At 32.2% G+C, this 21,490-nt stretch overlaps 1 protein-coding gene across 2 annotated transcripts; it reads left to right on the forward strand.

The window, feature by feature from the left end:
* The first annotated feature begins 1,972 nt into the window (after positions 1-1,972).
* Positions 1,973-18,823, forward strand: LOC113510937 (proton-coupled folate transporter-like). Of its 2 annotated transcripts, XM_052895315.1 has the most exons (8): positions 1,973-1,991; positions 6,493-7,357; positions 11,628-11,781; positions 12,575-12,676; positions 13,898-14,035; positions 14,969-15,052; positions 16,951-17,107; positions 18,517-18,823. In XM_052895315.1, the coding sequence occupies exons 2-8, from the start codon at positions 6,551-6,553 to the stop codon at positions 18,740-18,742; spliced, it is 1,668 nt and encodes a 555-aa protein (XP_052751275.1). In that variant the 5' UTR covers positions 1,973-1,991; positions 6,493-6,550; the 3' UTR covers positions 18,743-18,823. The 2 variants fall into 2 exon arrangements, with proteins under 2 accessions (XP_052751275.1, XP_031769346.2); XM_031913486.2 differs by lacking the exon at positions 1,973-1,991 and having other exon boundaries at positions 6,110-7,357.
* Positions 18,824-21,490: the final 2,667 nt, after the last annotated feature.

Below are 21,490 nucleotides of genomic sequence, written 5' to 3' on the forward strand. Positions count from 1 at the left end.
TATTATTGCAGTCATGGTTAACTAGAGCCAGTAGACTCATTTTAACATTGACAAGTATTTAAAAACTAATAAATATAAAATGTGGTCCCGGCATAGAATAGGCCACCCCCTCCTATCCCGTAGGTGTCGTAAGAGTCGACTAAGGGAGGGCGAGGGATGGACAGCAGCGTCCCTCTTAAAACATCTGTAAATCTAACTACGGTTGTTAATCCGTCTGCGAAGAGTGGCAGCTACTAGTAAAACGACCCCGAGAGGGAGGTTTATGTTCAGCAGTGGACAGATAAAGGCTGATATGATGATGATGATGATGATGAATATTATTATATTATAAAATAATAATATATTAATAATAATATTTATATATTAAATAATCCTTATTAATATTATAAATATGAATGTGAGTTTATCGCCTCTCGACTTTTTAACAGCTGAACCAATTATCATGAAACTTAGTGTAAATGTACATAGTATTTGGCAAGAACCTTTTTATCCCGGTCGATAATATATCCCATTCAGGCAGACGAAGTCACGGGGAAAAACTAATCATGTTATTGAAAATCTTAGTTTAATATTAAGTGGGTTTGTTTTTACCTTAAAAAAATTATAATGTAGCATTTTAGAATTTTTTCCTACGTTCACATTTTCCTTGTATATTAAATTGAGAAAACAAATATAATTAGTTATTTCAAAAAAAAAAACAATAAATTCTAATTGAAAACGTTTTCCTTTTTTGAAGTCTGTTGACAAAATGAAGGTTATTTTAAATACAATATCAGGACTTAACACGATGTAAAAAATTTTTTGCCTACAATTTTAATAGTACCTACATACCTACTTCTTTATAGATGACGAAATGTGTGTAAAAAACGTGAAAGTTTAAAATTTAACTAAAATAAACATTTTTCGATGTCTATAGACATAAATTAGATTAGTATAAATATATATTTTTTTTATATTAAAGATATTGAAACAAATTACAAGTATTTTAAATAATATAATAAGACCATATAATAAACGTAGACACTCTTTATTTTTTTCTTCAAAATATTACATTAATTAACATATTATAAATACAATTATATCATAATAAAGTTCCATCAAGAAGTTATAACACAAACAGTGAATTATAAAATGGACTTGTTCATATAATATATTGGCTGAACAAATTTGCAAACATCGTGGTAGTAGGATAATATTATATCATACAATTTTATCATCTTCAATAGGAGAGAAAAATATATGTAATTTCATGAAGACATACATATATAAATATATACATAGATAAGTAGTTTCGTTTTTCAATTAAAATAACTGGATTTTTATATTAAAATAATTGATTTTGCTAAGATTGACATCAGTTTTTTGTCATACAATTTTAATAATTTTTTTGCCACTATATAAATATAGTTTAATATCTCGAATAATTGATATCATGAACGCATATTAAAATTTAAAAGTATCGTATTATCATATCATTACAATGTAATTTAAGATTGCACTCTACAAAAAAAAAATACTACTTCAATTATGACAAAACAAAATTATTTTGAATTAAAAACTGAACTCGTGAATCGATTTTGTTAAAATTTCTATAAAACCATAAAGGTAAGTATACCTTTTGAGATAAAAATAGAATTTTCAAAACAGTTTAAAAGAAACCAATTTGCAAAATTCTAATTTGAAGTCGATTGAAAATTGAACAATATCATAACCAGTTAAACTTATACATACTTTGAAAATTAAATACATTTTTACATTTTTTTTTTTTACATAATTTGCGTTAAATTTTAAAACCGCTCTATACCTAGTCCTAGTTAGAATTATAGTAGTTAACATAGTCTATGTTCGTTCACCATTCTGTCTCTTAACTCCCTAACAACGTTCAAGTAGGTAATTGGTGTACATAAACGCGAATAAAGGCGTTTACCATCAACCAGTAGCATTATACGATACACGAGATCAGTGGTCAGTTCTAACCATATAACAGGCCGGTACGTTACATAAAAATTTGCATTATGGTTTAAATTAAAAAAAAGAAACGAAATATATCTACATCCAATAGTAATTGTGGAAAATATCATGGTGATTTTATGTGCTCGTGATCATTGTTTGTTGATTAAACTACGTTTAAATATTAGAAATGATATCAAAAGTAAACATTAGGTATTATAGATTACATTCAAACTACTAAAGATAAGTCTGCAAGATAAGTATCGCACGTCTGTACTGACTATCGAATCAATAGGAATTATTAAATTCGTGTCAATGTAATTTAAATAAAAAAAAAATTAATCGACCACAATCCTCTTTTCTATCTTAAATAGGACAGTATTTATTTTTTTATTTATTTTATTTATTCTTTATTGATCAAATTACAAAAAAATTCTAGTACAAAAAGCGAATTTAATGCTATATAGCATTCTCTCCCAGTCAACCTTTGGTGAAACAGATATGTAATTACGCGGTGAAATAATTTAATTGTTGCGAACTCCTTAGTTATTTTTAAAGATTTTATTTCTATTGTATTTTTATACTTTTGTTTTTACAATTGTCAACTTTTGCTCTTTGCTGTCGTAGTCTATCTTTCGTAGTTTTCTTTATTATAGTTATTTTCTTTTAAACCCATTGTTTGATTACATCATATACATCAATATACAGTCCATAATATCGCCCACAATTATATTATATAATGAATAGGTTTTACTTCTGTTGTAACTTTGCATTAACTTGTTTAAATTTAATTTGATTTTTTTCATATTATTCTCATGTTTTTCACACATGATATATATAATATTATGATGGATTTAAATCTGAAAACTAATAGTACAGTAAAGTAGTTATTTTTTAAATGAATTATAATGGAATGGTAACCTTGCTACGCAAGTATACGCTGGTAGAAAACTAGTAGATTGTGACGAGGATGAAAACAGGTCAAATGGGTTATCGTGACAAATTCAACAAGAATTAACTCTGATGGTTTTCAGCCATCTCCACTTAGAGGTTTTATTGCTAGCAAGTAGCTCATAAATCGCCGTGTAGTTCAGGCATAGAATACGCTACGCCTTCCTTTCCTTAGCTGAGCTTAATAGTCGAGAGAGAGAAACATTTCCAAGGTCTAACTGCAGTTGCTAACTCGCTTGCGAAACGTGGCAACTACTGCCAAACCCCGCCAATAGAGGGAGCTCTATATTTAGCAGTGGATAATTAAAGGCTGGCACGTGGTTCCCCCTAGAAACCATCGTGGTTGATTCTAATTGAATTTGTCAGGATTGCTAACTGACCTGCTTTCATCCTCATCTGTCATTTCTCATTGGCGCCTCGCCAGTGTATACCGATAGCACAGACGGGGTTACCATGCCATTATCACCCATTAAAAAATCTCTTCTCCCAAGTATTATGATCTTCATCTACATTTTAATAAAAAAAACATACATACATAATCTCTCTCTAACCATGCAGTTTAAAATCTACCAAACAAATGTATAAAGATTTATCTGCGCGATTAAATGATTTATCAAATCGTGTATGTGGCCACACACAGGGCTACCAATTGCGATTTTTGTCCTTACCCAAGAAAAAAATTATACAAATTCGTTCACTTTTATCTAATCACACACTTGTATCGTTCTCACTACATTTTTCCATATAACTATTACGATGACAGGGGGGGGAGGGAGAGGAATTGTTAGTAACGCGGACTACCAATCCCATTGCTAGCAAAATACCCTGTCAAGTCGACCTCCACGCAGCCCCCACTGGAAACCATCGTACTGAATTCCAGGTGTATTCATCACGATTAGCTAACCTACATTTTCATCATCACCTATCATCTCTTACTGGTGCTCCTCCAGCGTATATCGTTAGCGCAGGCAGGGTTACTATTTCCACTAAAAAAACTACGCTTACATCTAAAAGAAGCTCTTCTCTACGTATGACTTCTTTACCTCATGTTGCTATCTCCATTGATAAATGTATTAAATTTACATAGAAAATTACCCAATTTATTCGATACTTACTCGTATTTTATTTTTATTTTTTCAAATGATTTTGTCGTTTTCATTTCTCCAATATTTCGCAAACACGAATTTTATTACCCAAAATTGTAAAAAAAATATTTGTACCCAATCTAGCAACGCTTTGTGACCAGCTTTGATACGAGTTTTTACGCGATTACCCAAAACAGGAGTTTAATGTTTCTAGTATTAATGTATGTATTTCTTTATCCCATCACCATTTCTAAATATCTAAACATATTTGTATGTATGTAGTATCGTTAAAATCCCTGTATCATCCTGAATGACATTGACTATATATTTTTTTAAATAATTCATTTTAGTAGTCATCATTATCACATAGTCATAATATCAGCCATTAATTGTACAATACTGAATCTAGCCTCCACCTTGGGGGATTTTACCAGTAGTTGCCACGCTTGGCAGGCGGATTGGCAACTATTGTTAGACTTTCGTGATGTTTTAGTTTTAAGAGGGACAGCAGCATCCTTCTTAAAACATTACTCAACTCCCATCCCCTGACCATTAAGTTCCCTTACTCGCCTCTTACAACACCCATGGGAAAAGAAATAGCATGCCATTTTATGCTGGAACCATACAGTAAAGTTTCTAATAGTGCATTAATGTTTATTAATCGACTTCAAAAACAATGAGGGTCTCAGTTTGGTTATATATATTTTTTTATATTTGTTACCTCATATCTCAATCAATTGTAAACTTTAAAAAATCTTTATTCATCAGAGGACATACCTACAGACTGGTCTCGTAGAAATTTTATCAAAATCGGTACTTCAGTAGTTTAGTTTTTTGAAACAACATAATTTACTTTGTTACTATGAAAGTCGGCTGTTTTGTGGGACACAAACTTTAATTATTTAAGTTGTGAATCAAAATGTGCTTATCTTTGTTGTCTGCTCCAGTTGGATGTAATCATAAATATGTTTGTATACCCTACTTTACTGTACTGTACTGCTTTTATACTGCTGGACGTATAATAACTAATAAAATGAAGACATCCCTTTAAAAGATAATAAGTCCGAGAGTTTAAAAGTATTAAAAGGAATGCGCAAAACCATATAAGTAAATATATATATTGTTAGATATATTAAAGATTAAAAAAAAAGAAAACTCTTGCAAAATAATATCAAAATCATGACATTTAATACCGCTAATCAACTATAAGTGCATAACAAATTTTCCAGTTCACAGCGGCGTGACTCTGTCACGAACCATAATTATATGAAAATGTATGTGACAAATAAATGGTCCTCTACTAGTGGTTTAACTGACCATAACAGCTAAATAAAAAATACTAACTACTCCTGTATATAGTAGAATAAATTCACTGCTTTATTTTTTTAATAACATTTTTTTTCTCCCTTCGGGTTCTCAACGTTGACTGGAAGATATACCTTTAAGGGATAAGTCCGCCTGTGTACATTTTCGTTATAACCTAATGTCTATATTAAAAAAAGCAAATAAATAAATAAAAAAGTTTTTACTGTACCCAATACTTTAGAGAGCCTTTACTAATACTATAAATTTATTTCTTTGTTGCCTCTTGGAGTTTTAACGGTTCAATCAATCGTTATGAAATTGAACATGTACTCTTGGAGGTAAAAGGACATAGTTTTATATGTTTATCCCAAAGGTTAACTGGTAGAGAATGCTACTAACATTAAATCTGCCTTTTGTACCTTATATTATTTTGATCAATAAAGTTATTTGAATAAATAAATAAATAAGTAATTTTTTTTTCACGGACAATAAACATAATCTCAGTCAGACGGACAAAGTTACGAGTAAAAGTTAGTAATCAATATTTTTTTTCATTGTTTCATGTTTCATAAATAATTTATTAAAGATACATTAAACAGATCATTCAATAAAATAATAAATATTCATTAAGTTACAACATTTCATTATTAATTACATCTTAATTATATTTATTAAATTACTTTTTAAATAAATTTGTATATATACACTTGTTATCTTAACAAACAACCATCATATACAATTATTTAAAAAAAAAACTTTCTGCAGACATCATTTTATAAATAATCGATATTTTTATTATTATCAAAACGCCTGACTATTAGATAACAAGTCAACGAATGGACGCCTTCGAAACACGACAATCATCATACACTTAATAAATTTGCATTTATATCACATCGATATTTTTTGGCCCGATAGGAGAATTGTCTGAGATTGCATACCAGATTGAGTGTTTCGTCCGTGACCACAGAAATATAAAACTTCTTTTTCTAAAATAAATGTATGGGCTGCGTAATATTCCAACTATACATAATCCAACACAAACGTTTATCAATATAATTATATATTATCATTATCTACGCTTAATTGATATCAAACAAACGTATCGGACAAGCAAATATCAAAGGCAATTGTTGCTCCTCGTGCATCAGTAGTCATTATGTAAATTTAACCATTTTAACAATAGACGTTTATTGTGCAGTGTAGAAAACAAAATGATATTATAGAATTGAATTACAAGTGATAAATAAGCAGAAACAATGGCAGAAAAGAAGAACAGCGAAATAAAATCATCAGATGAGAATCCGTTAAACAAGGATGTGGTACCACTGAAGACACCAAAAACGTTTGCAGAAAAATTTACATATGCAAAAAGTAATATAACGGTAGAGCCGTTGCTGGCTGGTTTAATCATACCCAGTATAATATCGAAGTTTGCTATGGCAAATCTGAATTTAGACAAAGCATGCAGGGTAAATCTTGCTTTTGGAGACGAAATCTGTGATGTGTTAATGAAAAAAACAAGCAATAACCACTCGTCGTATGAGCTCGAAGTGCAAAAACTGATAGCGTCCATAGACATTTGGAAGGGAATTATTCATACCGCATTGCCGTGTATTATCATCATGTTTCTGGGAGGTTGGAGTGATAAAACCGGAAAGAGAAAAATTTGTATACTGCTACCAATATTTGGAGAAGTTCTCACATCTATTAACAATTTAATCAACGTGTACTTCTTTTACGAAATACCTGTACAAATTACTGTGTTTCTAGAGACGTTTTTCCCGGCCATCACCGGTGGTTGGGTTACTATGTTCCTTGGTGTCTTCAGTTATATTAGTGACATAACTTCCGAAGAGGCCCGAACCTTCAGAGTTGGATTGGTCAACCTCTGCATGACTGCTGGTTTGCCTATCGGTATTGCTCTGAGTGGAGTTCTCTTGCAAAAAATGGGATATTATGGAATCTTTACTATGACTACGGGGATGTTCCTCGTTGTGATGGCCTATGGAATTTTCTGTTTAAAGGAACCTGATCAGTTTCTAAAACAGAAAGGTCGTCCACCGGTAAGTAGTACCATAATTGAATATAAATTTCAAATTTATTACACAAAATATGATAAATGACAAAATCTTCAATTTTTTATACATTTTAAGATTTTAACCCATAGAAAGACGAATCTGGTCTTGACCACATTGACATAGAACCAATACAATAAAAAACTATCATCATTTCAGCTCTTATCTATCCACTGCAGAACATAGGTCTTCTCCATCGACTGCCATACTTTCTGTATATTAAAAAAAAAACATTAAAATCGGTGTAAGATTGTAAGTCATACTTAGCATAAATAAGATATACAGTTAGTTAAACTGTTTTATTTTAATTTGGTTATGATTATTCTTTGTCTTGTTAATTGTATTGTATAATATTTCATATTTATTTGTAATCAAGTAATGGTAATAGTATTGAATGTTTCGATGTTAATATAATTACCTGTTCTTAAATTGTTGCATGCCCGATAGGGTATAACTGTTGATACTGATGTCAAATTCAAAGCAATAGTTACTGCTATATGTATGTACACAGTTAGCAATAAAATTCTATTCTATTCTATTCTATTCTGAAAACCTTCTGCTTCTTAAAGTCAACTTAAATCTGTCAATAATACCTACAAATTTTATTATATCTGACAGCTTTTCTATAAAATTAAACCTGAACATGGAATATGCAAACAAATTGTATTATTAGAACCATATTTACCTGATGGATAATAATGCAACTTTTAACTAAAACGGACGGGAGCTCACAACTGTTTTAGTTAGTAAAACTTTGTTCGACAGTTAATTTGCGATTTCAATTTACCAATTGCACTGCAGTTGCATAGTCTCCCATTTCAAATTGAAGTTCACTGGAATATTATGCGATTTAGTATAAATCTTTTTTTCATGCAACTTAGAATGGCAAGTTATGATGGCCCACTTGATGGCAAGTAGTAACCGTCGCCTATAGACATGAGCAGTACCATGGACATAACAGGGTATACCGTTTCTCCCATGATACCCCCAGGCGTTGCCATTCCTGAGGATTCAGGAGTTATTCCTCTGTACCCTCTAAATTCACTGCCATATCACACCCTTCAAACCGAAACGCAGCCATGCAAACATGACATTGTTTTATTTATATTAACATAGCATTAAGACAGCTACACTAATTCATTAGGATTATTTATTAACCTGCAAAAATAGTGCAGATATAAATAAATAAATAAACTGCTTCTCGATAGAAACACGAATGAGACAGAGGTGCCCAAGCAAACGACTTTTGTACAAAGTCTCCCTCTAGTAAATATTTTTTATTTATTTTATTTATTTACAGTAGTCAAGAGCTTATACAAGTAATTGAATATAATGTACAATAAATTTTATATTAATTAATTAACACCAGAAATAAACTTTGTTGCCATCCCGTGAAATAATGAGAATGCAATGGAATAAGTTTACATTTTTGTGAAATAATATCCATTTTTCTACCAATCTTTACACCAATATTTATGACATAGACAGATAAAATGCTCACCATATGAACTCATTACAACATTAGTAGCTATTCATCATGTTTTATGTTTATATATATATATATATACCCATTCCAATAATCAAGTATCGCGTTCGTGATTCACTGTTCATTCCAAAGGTTGACTGGTAGAGAATGCTAGTAGCATAAAGGCCGCCTTTTGTACCATACTTTATTTTAGTCAATAAACGTATATAAGTAAATAAATAAATTAAAATAAACAGTGTATGGTCATCATTGAAGCTCAATTTAAACCCTTGTAGATACAACATCCTTCCTCTTGCATTTGAGTGCAGATCATAGGTCCCAAATTCGAATTCTAATATAAACCTCTGAAAAATGTTGTCCTGTTCCCCTATATCTACATACCAGGTCTATTTTTTATCGAGATAAAATTATATTATCACTCAACCTGTAACAAATAATATACATTTTTAAAATGTCCTTAAAATCAATTGAATGATTTCAAAGATCAGAGAATGGTTCAAAACATTGTGATACGATATTTGTGTATACATTTATATTAAGCTTGGTTTATATAGATAGAGCATCGAGCCTAAAAACTGGTCAACTTTTTGTCAAAATAGCTCACTCGTTTTTTATCAGTGTTCTATATCTCACATCCTATCGTAAAAGTCCAAAGGAACAATATTTTAACATTTTTAATATTTCCAAACGCCATGTATTATGTAATTTTAACATCACATTTGTGTTTCGTTTAGCTCCGAAATTTCGGAACACACTTCATGGTAGGCCCACAGCCTTATTTGATGAAAAGTGGTATTCGTCGCATATAGACATGGCTACCATAATGAATATATGTTAACAACATTCTATTAGTAGCATAATCTATAATCTAAAAGTTATAGTAATAAACTCTGAGTATAATAATAACACAGAGGACTCGACGTCAAAAACATAATGTAGATTATACATTGATAAGAGTAATATAGTAATCCACGTTTAAAATAAATGTACGGCTAAATTTACGCACATTATAAAATGTATGTGTGTGTGTATATCTCTCTCTCTCTCTCTCTCTCTCTCTCTCTCTCTCTCTCTCTCTCTCTGTGTGTGTGTGTGTGTGTGTGTGTGTGTGTGTGTGTGTGTGTGTGTGTGTGTGTGTGTGTGTGTGTGTGTGTGTGTGTGTGTGTGTGTGTGTGTGTGTGTGTGTGTGTGTGTGTGAAAAAAAATTCCAGTGCAATTTCAATACACATACTTTTCGACCTATTTCTATTGTCAGGGCATTAACTATGTTGTATGTATGTGTTGTATATATGTATTACCTATCAATTATCCAGTACCAACAATACAAGCTCTGCTTATTTATCTAGTAACTAGATTGGGTTATGTCAATAAATTAATTGATGTTTAACTACTCATTATAATATAAATCTACCTTATAAAGCTTTTATATATTCGCAGTTGTCTTTACACTTAATATATAAAATTAATGACTTCTTACTACGATTTATTTATTTGTTAATATTCCGAATAATATCTAAATATCGGCGCAATTAAAACAAATAACTAATCATGGCAAAAATCTATTAAATTTGTTAATTTCATGATTCGTGTTTTTGGGTACCTTTGTCCCATTCGTGTTTCTGCCATAAACCAGTTGTGTAATGCTGTGTTTCAGTTTGAAGACTGGAACATGGCAATCAAATTAGAAGGTATAGAAGCATAATACCTTCCACCAGAGTGGAAATGCATAAATATTATCATGGGTGACAGAGTATATTCTGTTATGTCCATGGGATTGTTCATGTCTATAGGCAACGGTTACCACTTTCCATCAGGTAGGCCGTCAGCTTTTTGCCATTCTAAGTTGCATTAAAAAGAAATTAAAAACTTTTATAGTAGTATTTTTATTAAATAAATAAATGAATAAAACAAGTACATCAATATTTAATAATCAGTGGTTGCTATAAAAACTACGCCAATTGTCTGTACAAATTTAATTAAACCTCTTTTCAAAGTCATACTTACTAATCGCTCAGTAAATTATTGTAGAATTAATCTTTTAGATAAGCGTTAATTATGTCAATGATAAACAAAATAATTCAGAATAGAAGCAATTATAAATTCGGGGTACTCATTCTATCGATAATAGTACGTAAATAATATAGATATAATGTAATTAATTTATTTTCATTTATTTGTAGATAAAATTATTTACAAAATGTCTGGCAAGATAAATATAGACATAATATGACATAGCATTTGCAGTGCAGTAGTTGGAATGTTGTTTTGCATAAATGAAGCACATAGTTCGATCTCGGTGAGACCAATTTAGAGAATGATATTTTTAATTGGCAACAAAACATTTTATTTTCCCATATACGACTTGTATAATACGATTTTTTTGCAGCTTGCAATGACAATCAATCTAATGGTAGATCTGACCGATAACCATGAAATTCACAGACTTCACTCATGTCTATATAGGTTGCCATTAAGGTGCTATGCTTCCGTGCCATAATTGCTACAGTTATGCCACGAAAATACCCACTAACGTATGCGGCCCGCATGCACGCCACCCACGTGCACACACGCACACATGTACGCACGCATGTACACACACACACACACACACATATGTACACACACACAAATTTACTTTTAACAAAGGCTCTACTTTCTATATATTTCGATTGTCGCTACTGTTATTGGTACAGACAGTGACTACCATAAATGTTTTCAACAAACGTGTAAGTGTCATTGCCCTAGCTAACTACCAACAAACTTTGCCCACAGATAGAACGTGAGAGCAGTACGGAAGTGTCGTTTTTCGATGTGACTCACGTTGGCGAAACAATTGCAGTGGCGTACAGGCCCCGTCCCTCCAACAGAAGGGTCAAAGTTATCCTGACACTTTTCACCGTCTTCATACTCTTCGGGCCGAGCATGTGTGAGTTGACGAGTTTATTATGAGCGAAACGTGAGCCGGATATCAATGTGTGACACGCAAACATATTAAAGCTAGGTACCATTAAACTAAGTGATAAGGATTCAATTCTCATAAAGAAATAGCCAGTAATAAGAATTCTTTATACTGCTAGAATAATACGAGAGTAATTCAATAAAAATATGTAAGGTACAAAGTTAAGACATAAACAACCGAATTCTATCACCCTCATTGGGTGTGTTTCACCCATTGAGGTATGCCTCTCATGCTTTTTTCTAATGACTTGACTCATACCTTTTGGATCAAATTTTAATTAAAATAGTATACTTTTACAAACTGACTGCTTGTTTTAGAATATTTTTTATCCCTTATATAATATAATCCCCTTTTAACTACCATTGTCTGTTTAAATCAGTATTTATAATAAAAAGACAAATGTTTTGAGAATAATTGGTTATTTATTCATAATATCCGGCTCTAAGGACCACTTTCCGAATATAAAATAAAATATAGAACTAAATTTGAACTTATCACCGTTGATTAGATAAATTTATGAGATCACTGGTTAACAATTTTGTAATTCCATTTAAAAAAACAGGTGAAAAATGTTGCCATGTTGCAAAGTGCAATCTGCCTAACTTTGTGTTGCCACAATAAATAAATAAAAATTATATTGGACAATATGAATATAAATCCAAAACTATTAAATGACTTCTATATAACAATACTCTTGTAATTGTATATTTATTTAATGTATTATAATTATTTTAATATGATTTACATTTCATAATTTCAGCGGAACACCACGTATTCTATCTCTTCGTTAGGAACCGTTTAAATTGGGACATGGTCAAATATGGTCTCTACACCAGTTACTCTATTCTTTTACACTCAATAGGTAAGTGGTACAGCTTCAATACATCTGTTTTATTATAAGTAATCAATGTTAATACTCGTAATAGGTCAACGGGCACATTACGTTTTATCAACACATTTCAAATAAAACGCAATGGCAGCTGCATAATTACCTTCATTATTATGAAAGATGTGTTTTATACAATATCGAACTCAGTGATAATTCTCCTATACCTTCCGCATTTATTGAGTACTAAATTATTAAGTATTAATTAATATGATCTATGCAATATCTAATTAATATTTATATAATCATAATTATCACAGTCCAGAGGGAGACTTTGTACAAAAGTCGTTTGCTTGGGCACCTCTGTCCTATTCGTATTTCTACCGTGAAGCAGTTGTGTTTGCATGACTGTGTTTCGGTTTGAAAGGTGGGATTTTACAGTGAATTTACAGGGTACAGAGGAGAACACCTAAGTCCTCAGGAATGGCAACGCATGGGCGTATCATGGACGAAAGAGTACACTCTGTTATGTCTCATGTATGCTCATGTCTATAGGCGACGGTTACCAATTTCCATCAGGTGGACCGTCAGCTTGTTTGCCATTCTAAGTTGCAAAAAAAGTACACTCCAAATTCTACAAGAACTACTGTTAAGATTTTATTTAACAATTCTTTTTAATAATAAAATATTGAACAGAGCTGTATGTCATTGCCATTCTACATACCAATATAAAACTTTTTTTATTATATTTAAAATGAGAAACAAGCTGACTGGCCACCTGATGGAAATTGGTAGCCATTCCCTATATGTATTCGGGTTCGGTTACCAATTTTATTCATGTGAACAGTAAAATAATCATCACAGAATACACTGTGATGCCCATGATGTTATACCTCACTATCCTGTAACTTTACTTCCATATACCAAGAATACTTACCTCACAATACTTGTGTAGATATAATAATAATGATATTCAGTAATATATTGTAAAACTCCGGAGAGAGCCTGGAGATCTGTAGTACAGGTTTCGACCTAGTTCAGACTCCAGACTCTCACAAGGATAATAATTTTAAGTTAAAATTCTGAATAGTTATACAATGTAAAATATTCCTTGTGAGTAGTAAATAAAGATTATTTATTATTAATATATCGTCTCTTACGACACACTGGAAAGGAAAGGGTGGTCATTCTATACCAGGACTTCATGACGATATTGATTACAGTCTGTTAATTTTTTTTTAATTTAATGACTTTCAGGCGCCATGTTTTCCATCACGGTGTTGAGTAGACGTCTGCAGGTGGACGACTCATTACTTTGTCTCGTGTCTATTTTGAGTAAATTCGTTGGCTCAATATGGATAGCCTTCGTAAGATCCGATATAGAAATGTATTTAGGTAAGTGATTTTTATATGTGTTTGATTTTTTTTTTTCACTATTGAAGGATCCCACTATTGATCATACGGAAACGATGATGTGGTCTAAAATGGGACTCGAGGGCCCACCAATAGTCTATTCACATTGCCTTAAATTGGTTTAGATCATGTTTGGATGAACAAACATAAACAAGGAATAAGAATAAGGTGGAAAGGAATAAGGTGGTAGTGGTGTTATACCACCATAGCCGAACTATAGTAAAGAAATAAATAAGCCTAGAAAAGATATATTATTTCAACTAATCTTGTGCCTTGTTTGTGTTCAAATCTTAATATTTTCAATCGTAAATATACAAGACATAATTTTTGAAAATATACAACAATAATCAACGTCACGACTAAAAATAATTCGGTTTTTCCTAGCATTAAACATATTTTAATGTAATAATTACCGGTTTAACCGACTCAGTCGGGCTCCTGCTCGCACACATAAGCTCATGACTAAGGACCACGAATTGATTCCGAAACTAGTCGAGCTGCTTCGATCTAATTACACGTAAGTTAAACCGGTAGTATTTACATGACATTACATACGGTAGTGATTACCAGAGGGAGACTTTGTACAAAAGTCGATTGCTTGGGTACCTCTGTCCCATTCGTGTTTCAATCGTGAAGCAGTTGTGTTTGCATAGCTGTGTTTCGGTTTGAAGGGTGGGATATGGCGTGAATTTACTGGGTACAGAAGAATAACACCTGAGTCCTCAGGAATGGCAACGCATGGGGGGTATCATGGGCGAAACAGTATACTCTGTTATGTCCATGGTACTGCTCATGTCTATAGGCGACGGTTACCATTTTCCATCAGGTGGGCCGTCAGCTTGTTTGCCATTCTAAGTTGTATAAAAAAAAAACCATGAAAACATTCTAATTAATATGTATAATATTTCATTTTAGTACCGGTCGCGGAATTTCTTAATGGCACAACATTTACATCTCTGCGATCGATTATTTCAAAACTAGTTGATAAACAAGAAACAGGTAAGATACTATCATCATCATCATCATCATCATCATCATCATCATCATATTAGCCTTTAATTATTCACTGGTGAACATAAGCCTCCCCTAAGAGGATTTTTCCAGATGTTGCCATGCTTGGGAGGCGGATTGGCAACCGCAGTTAGGCTTTGGATATGTTTTAAGAGGGACGCTGTTACCCATTCCTCGACCTCCTTATTCGCCTCTTACGACATCCACGGGTAAAGAAGAGGTGGCCTATTCTATGCCGGGACCACACAGCTATCATCATCATATTAGCTGTTAACTATCCACTATTGAACATAGGCCTCCCCTAAGGGGATTTTGCCAGATGTTGCCACGCTTAGCAAGCGGGTTGGCAACCACAGTTAGGCTTTTGGTGATGTTTTAAAAGGGACTGTATTATAACTTTTTTTCATCCATTTTAATTTTAATTTAAATTCAACAAATAAAACACATTATTGTCCCAAAGATTCTAGTCCCAAACCCTTCCAGGGTTCATATTGATTCTTTACCTTTACATAGCTTAACATATATTGTTACAATATGAAATAGCAATATATGATTGAATTAAATTGAATTGAGATTGACTGGTAGAGAATGCTACTAGCTTTAAGTCTGCATTTTGTACCTTATTTTATTTTGGTCAGTAAAATTATTTGAATAAATAAATTATTTAACACAAAGTAAAGTTTGTAATGCGTTTCATGGTCAACTTTGTGTGAAATAGTATTTGGATAAAAAAAATAGCTCAATTTCAAACGTGGTCTCTTTGTATCTATATAAATCTGATCACATTTTATTTCTATTGACTAACATATGGCCAGTCATATATTTTCACACAACTTTTACTTTATAATATGAGTACATAATAGTTTACAATATTTCATAAACATAAGAACAAACAGAGTAACATTACAATATGCTTGCTCTTCGATCAAGATTTTTATTTATTTGTGTATTTTTTATTGACCATATTACAAAAAAAAATATTGTTATATAAGGTGAATTTAATTTATTATTATATTTTTATATAAGCCATTAACTGTCCACAAGCCACTCCCATAAGGGGGGTTCTACCAGTAGTTACTACGCTTGACATTCGGGAAACCGCTGTTAGGCTTTGAAAATGTTTTAAGAGGGGCGCTGCTGTCCATCCCTCGAACATTTAGTTCTCTTAGCGACTAAGGGACCTTATTTATCATCATATCAGCCTTCAACTGTCCACTGCTGCACATATGCCTCCCCGTGGGGGTTTTGCCAGTAGTTGCCACGCTTGGCAGACGGTAATTGCAGTTAGACTTCGGAGGTATTTTAAGAGAGTCGCTGCTGCCTATCTCTCGACCTCCTTTAGTCGCCTCTTACAACACTCACGGGAAAAGAAGCGATGATTCTTTCTATGCGGGGACCATACGGTAAAATTAACGCTATGTAGCATTGTCTCCCAGTCAGCCATTGAAAAAATAGAAATGTTATTATACAGTGAAAAATATTGAAAATTGTTACAACCAATATTATAATTGAAAAACATTTTTTAGACACTTAACAATTTATAACATAATTGGAAATTGTTATAGAAATATTATTAAAATAAAAAAAAATATCTACTTTGAAATTTTTCAATCATACATACATACATACATACGTATCTGTCACGCCTGTCTCCCATTAGGGTAGGCAAAAACAATGGAACGCCAAATGCTTCGATTCAAACAAACCTCTTTCGCTTCTTCCACATTCATCAATCTTTTCAATTTTTAATCTTTTTAATTTTTCAATCACTAAATAATTATTTAAATGATTATTATTAGAATAAATGAATTTATTTTTGAAAATGTTTGCGTGATAAACAACATACAAATCTATGTTACTAATAAAAACTAATGTTACTATTTCAGCTAAGGTAAACTCTTTGTTTTCGTTAACGGAAACATTGGCATCGTTGCTGTTTAATCCATTCTACTCGTGGATGTACATGAGAACTCTCCACGTCCTGCCCGGTGCTGTATTCCTCATCAGTGCTGCTCTAATCGTACCTGCTTCTTTTGTACTTATGTAAGTACCTTATTTATCCTCATCATCAAATCGGGCTTTAACTATCCACTGCTGAACATAAGCCTCCCCGTGGAGGGTTTTGCCAGTAGTTGCCACGCTTGGTAGACGATTGATTGATTGACAATCGCAGTTAGACTTTGGTGATGTTTTAAGAGAGACGCTGCCTATCTCTCGACCTCCTTTAGTCGCCTATTAAGACATCCACGGGAAAAGAAGGAATAGATAAATAGTACTCTTTATTGTTTCCTCCAAAAGATTACAATAGTAAACTTATTATAATTGGTCTTTTCTATGCCGAAAACACATGGCGAACTTATTCATATTTTGCAAAATTTAAAAAGTTTTAATACTACAATTTACTATTCAGTTCCGCCACAATGATGTCAAATATTCGAATATTTTATCCAAGGTTAGTTGGTTCATATTCATTTGTTGGATTCCACTATGATTTGTATGTGTGCGACTACCAATATTTGAGGATTGACTACAAAATACTCTACGAACTTTCCTATGAATCATCAATCTAAAATAACATTAATTAATTATATTACTTATACTTTTTATTCTTGCAATAATTATAACCAATAAAATAAATAGCACCAAAAAATGCATTTCCAAGGACGGTTGACATCAAACAGATGAACAGTTATGAAACTAGAAGACAAAACCACCAATCCCAAAATTTATATAATTAGACTATCCCAATTATATAAATTTTGCTACCTTTATGGGGAAAAGAAATGATGATGAATTGCATACAAATGCCACATCATAATGTGAACAGTTACCGTAATACACCATACCATACACCATAGATTTTATTTAATACTCCTGAACCTATCCAGAATTCTGTAACAATCTTAATGATTTTCTGCACTCAATTGTCATCATATCAGCCATTAACTGCCTACTGCTGTACATAGGTCTCCTCCTTGAGGGCTTTGCCAGTAGTTGCCATGCTTGACTGCCGCCTGGGCTTACCAATCCCAGTTAAGCATTGGTGATATTTTAAGGGATGCTGCTGCCCCTCCCTTGACCATTAAGTTCCGTTAGTTGCCTCTTACGACACCCACGGAAAAGGCAGGGGAAACTGTACTGCAATCATTTTCCCTAATTGAAAAGAATATTTTCAAATATAAAATTAATCTTAGTAAACATATGATTGTTTTTATATGATACTTATAATGGCAAAAAAGCTGACGAAAAGTGGTACCCATCGCCTCTAGACATGTATAGTACCATACATATCACAGAATATAAACATGATGTTTTTACGTCACATGATATTTGTATGTTTTGGTCTCTCAATCAAGCCAAGATATTAATTTTGATATCCTGTTTATCATAGTACTATTTAATTGTTCGATACATATCTGACAATTAATTTATATATTTACTTTAATTTTCAGTACTTTTTACATACAACACAAAACGGAAGTACGCAAAGCAAGAAAACATGCGCTGGAAGCGGAAGAAAAGAAAGAAGCTGAAGCAAAAGTTAGCAATGCTATCGCTTTCTACAATCCCGATACTAAAGATCTTAGTAATAAAAACATTCAAACAGCAAATGTTCCTCCACTATCGAATAATAAGACTGTTTCTAATAAAATAGAGGCCAGTAAAAAAGAAACTTAAATTATTGAAATCAGCAATAAAAAATCTGTCAGAAATCCGTGTTCCGTATAATAAATACTGACGAATAAATGTTTATCTAAATGTCATAGAACTATCAATTAACAGCACAACACACATGAAACTAAATGTCAATTTTAAAAAATTGTAAAGCAGCAAACATACTGTAGGACACGCACGCACCGCGATTGATGGATGCAACTCAAGAGCGTGCAGTGTTCAGCTGTCTCTCCTTAATCGATTTACATGTGTGTTAGCAATGAGCGACTTTACTAATCCGACTACAATTATTCGACTGAGCAAATCATTCGGATTGTTCGAATGATTTTCAATTCATTCAACTGCTAATGTTGTTCATTTGACTTCTAGTTTCATTCGACTACTAATTTCATTCACTAGTAGTTTCTGCTACTTGCTATTTTTTCTTAATAGGCAAGAATATTGCCAATTATATATATGTAGTCTAAATTACTAATTTTCGATAGTTATGATGAAAGTAGTAGGAAAGTAAATTTTTACTAATAATTATTTACATTAGAAATGAATGATAGTCTGCCGCGGATTTTTTTAAATATAGAATTAGTTGTTACTAATTAGTAAAATCATTCGAATGTGAAAATTTGAATATTACTAATTTAGTAGTCGAATTACAAAATTAGTAGTTACTAATTATTCGAATAACAAAATCATTCGGTATCGCGCACCGCTAATGTGTATGTGCAAAATATTCAGACCATGCTACGCCCAGATCGTTGTCGGACACCCGATAGTTCATGGACAGTCCAAGATCGAGTCCGCGACTTACGACCCTTAATATGCACAGTTTAATGTAAATATACTGTTCACATCGCGTCCTCCGGCTGCAACCGATGCGGTTTAAGTATTATTAAGTTGCATACATATTTAAATACACTATTAGGACTTAGCGGGATCAAAAATTTTGCAGGTAAATAATATCTACATATATATGTATACCTGCTTCTTCATTGCTGACGTTTCGAAGTAAATTGTACCACGCCGTGATCAAGCTATATGTTTATTTTTTTTTATGGGTGAAAATTGTACCACGTCAGTGAAGGGTGATAGATGAGAATCAAGCCCATCATGATGAATTCATGTTGTATATCAATACCTGGTTGGGTATATTGCTATATGGGATTCTTAGTCTCCATTACTATTCACCTATAAAATTTTTCATCACGCTAAGTCCCGATAGTGTATTTAAATATGTGTAAACAACGGGAAATTTTAAAATTATCTATGTCGCATACAATTTGAAAATCTGTATATTGGATACATATTTCCAAATAAATTATGGCTTAAAGACTTTAAATATCCCTACTTTATATAGGGAATCTCATGCTATGGAAAAAAATGCCAATATTATCGAATTACAAAAATTTTAAATTATTGCAGCTGAATTAATATAATTGGCACAATAACTCAGAGAACCTTTGTTTCTTCACCTTTATCTTATCTACAAAACTGTTATACCTATCAGTTTTAACTAAACAAACCAAGGTTAAACTTTCAATGGATTAGTGATATTTGGTAATAATTATCTTTAACGATTTAAACCGTACATAATAACTGTTATATAATATTATTTCAGCCGTTAACTGTCCACTAATGGAAATAAGCTTTCCCCCTAAAGAGAGTTGCCAGTAATTGCCACGCTTAGCAGGCGAGTTAGCAACCGCAGTTAGTCTTTTAGAGATGTTTTAAGGGGGACGCTGCTGCCCATCCCTCCACCATAAGTTACCTTAGACGCCTCTTACGACCTTCACGGGAAAGGAAGGTGTGGCCCATTCTATTTCGGGACATGCATGGCGAACGTACTGTACATTATCTATATATCAATAAATTAATAGACAAGGGAATTCTTCATTTTTTTTATACAATTTAGAATGGCAAACAAGCTGACGGCCCACCTGATGGAAAGTGGTAACCGTCGCCTATAGATATGAGCAGTACCATGGACATAACAGTATACTGTTTCACCCATGAGTTGCCATTCTGAGGACTCAGGTGGTTTTGCTCTGTACCCAGTAAATTCACGTCATATCCCACCCTTCAAACCGAAACACAGCCATGCAAACAGAACTGCTTCATGGTTAAAACACGAATGGGACAGAGGTACTTAAGCAATCGACTTATAAGATTAAATTGAAAAATTAAAATGATACAAATTTCTTAAAAATATGTGGAATAACATATTCCATATATGTTATATAATAACACAATATATGGAAGATAAACCGTGTATATATTTTATTTTAATATGTATATATCTAAATGTATGTTATGTTATATATATTTATTATAATATGTATTATTGTAAGTACTTAAGTGTGTGTATGGTATTCATATGATTATTTGCATATTTTTTTACCCGAGCGTTTTTCTTTTAGATATACTTATTGCATCAAATAGCTACCGTCTCTTTCTCTTCTACACAAAGGTTGTCTGGAAAACATTTCTTTAGCTATACGACCACCTTTTGTACTTCATAAATGTATACATATTGTTTTTAAGTGGTGATTCGTAACGATTGTTATTTTTACTAATTACTTTCGCATAGACATAGACATAAAATTTGTTTTCATTTTTAAATAATTAAAAATGACCGCCTTTTTAATTGATACATATATATTAATTTGTAAGCAATACATACCTATGTACATTTATATTATATAAAAATAAATAGTTCCGAATTAAAATTTATAAAAGCGACCTGAACTGGAAATTTGT

Source organism: Galleria mellonella, unplaced genomic scaffold, assembly GCF_026898425.1.
Source record: "Galleria mellonella isolate WM207_F2 unplaced genomic scaffold, CSIRO_AGI_GalMel_v1 utg117, whole genome shotgun sequence".
NCBI classification, from domain to species: Eukaryota; Metazoa; Arthropoda; class Insecta; order Lepidoptera; family Pyralidae; genus Galleria; species Galleria mellonella.

Bases quoted from the DNA above. Each gene is read 5' to 3' on its own strand.
- LOC113510937 (XM_052895315.1), top strand. From the start codon at position 6,551: ATGGCAGAAAAGAAGAACAGCGAAATAAAATCATCAGATGAGAATCCG. The intron at 7,358-11,627 runs GTAAGTAGTACC...CTTTGCCCACAG, and splicing joins AACAGAAAGGTCGTCCACCG to ATAGAACGTGAGAGCAGTAC. The intron at 15,053-16,950 runs GTAAGATACTAT...TTACTATTTCAG, and splicing joins AGTTGATAAACAAGAAACAG to CTAAGGTAAACTCTTTGTTT.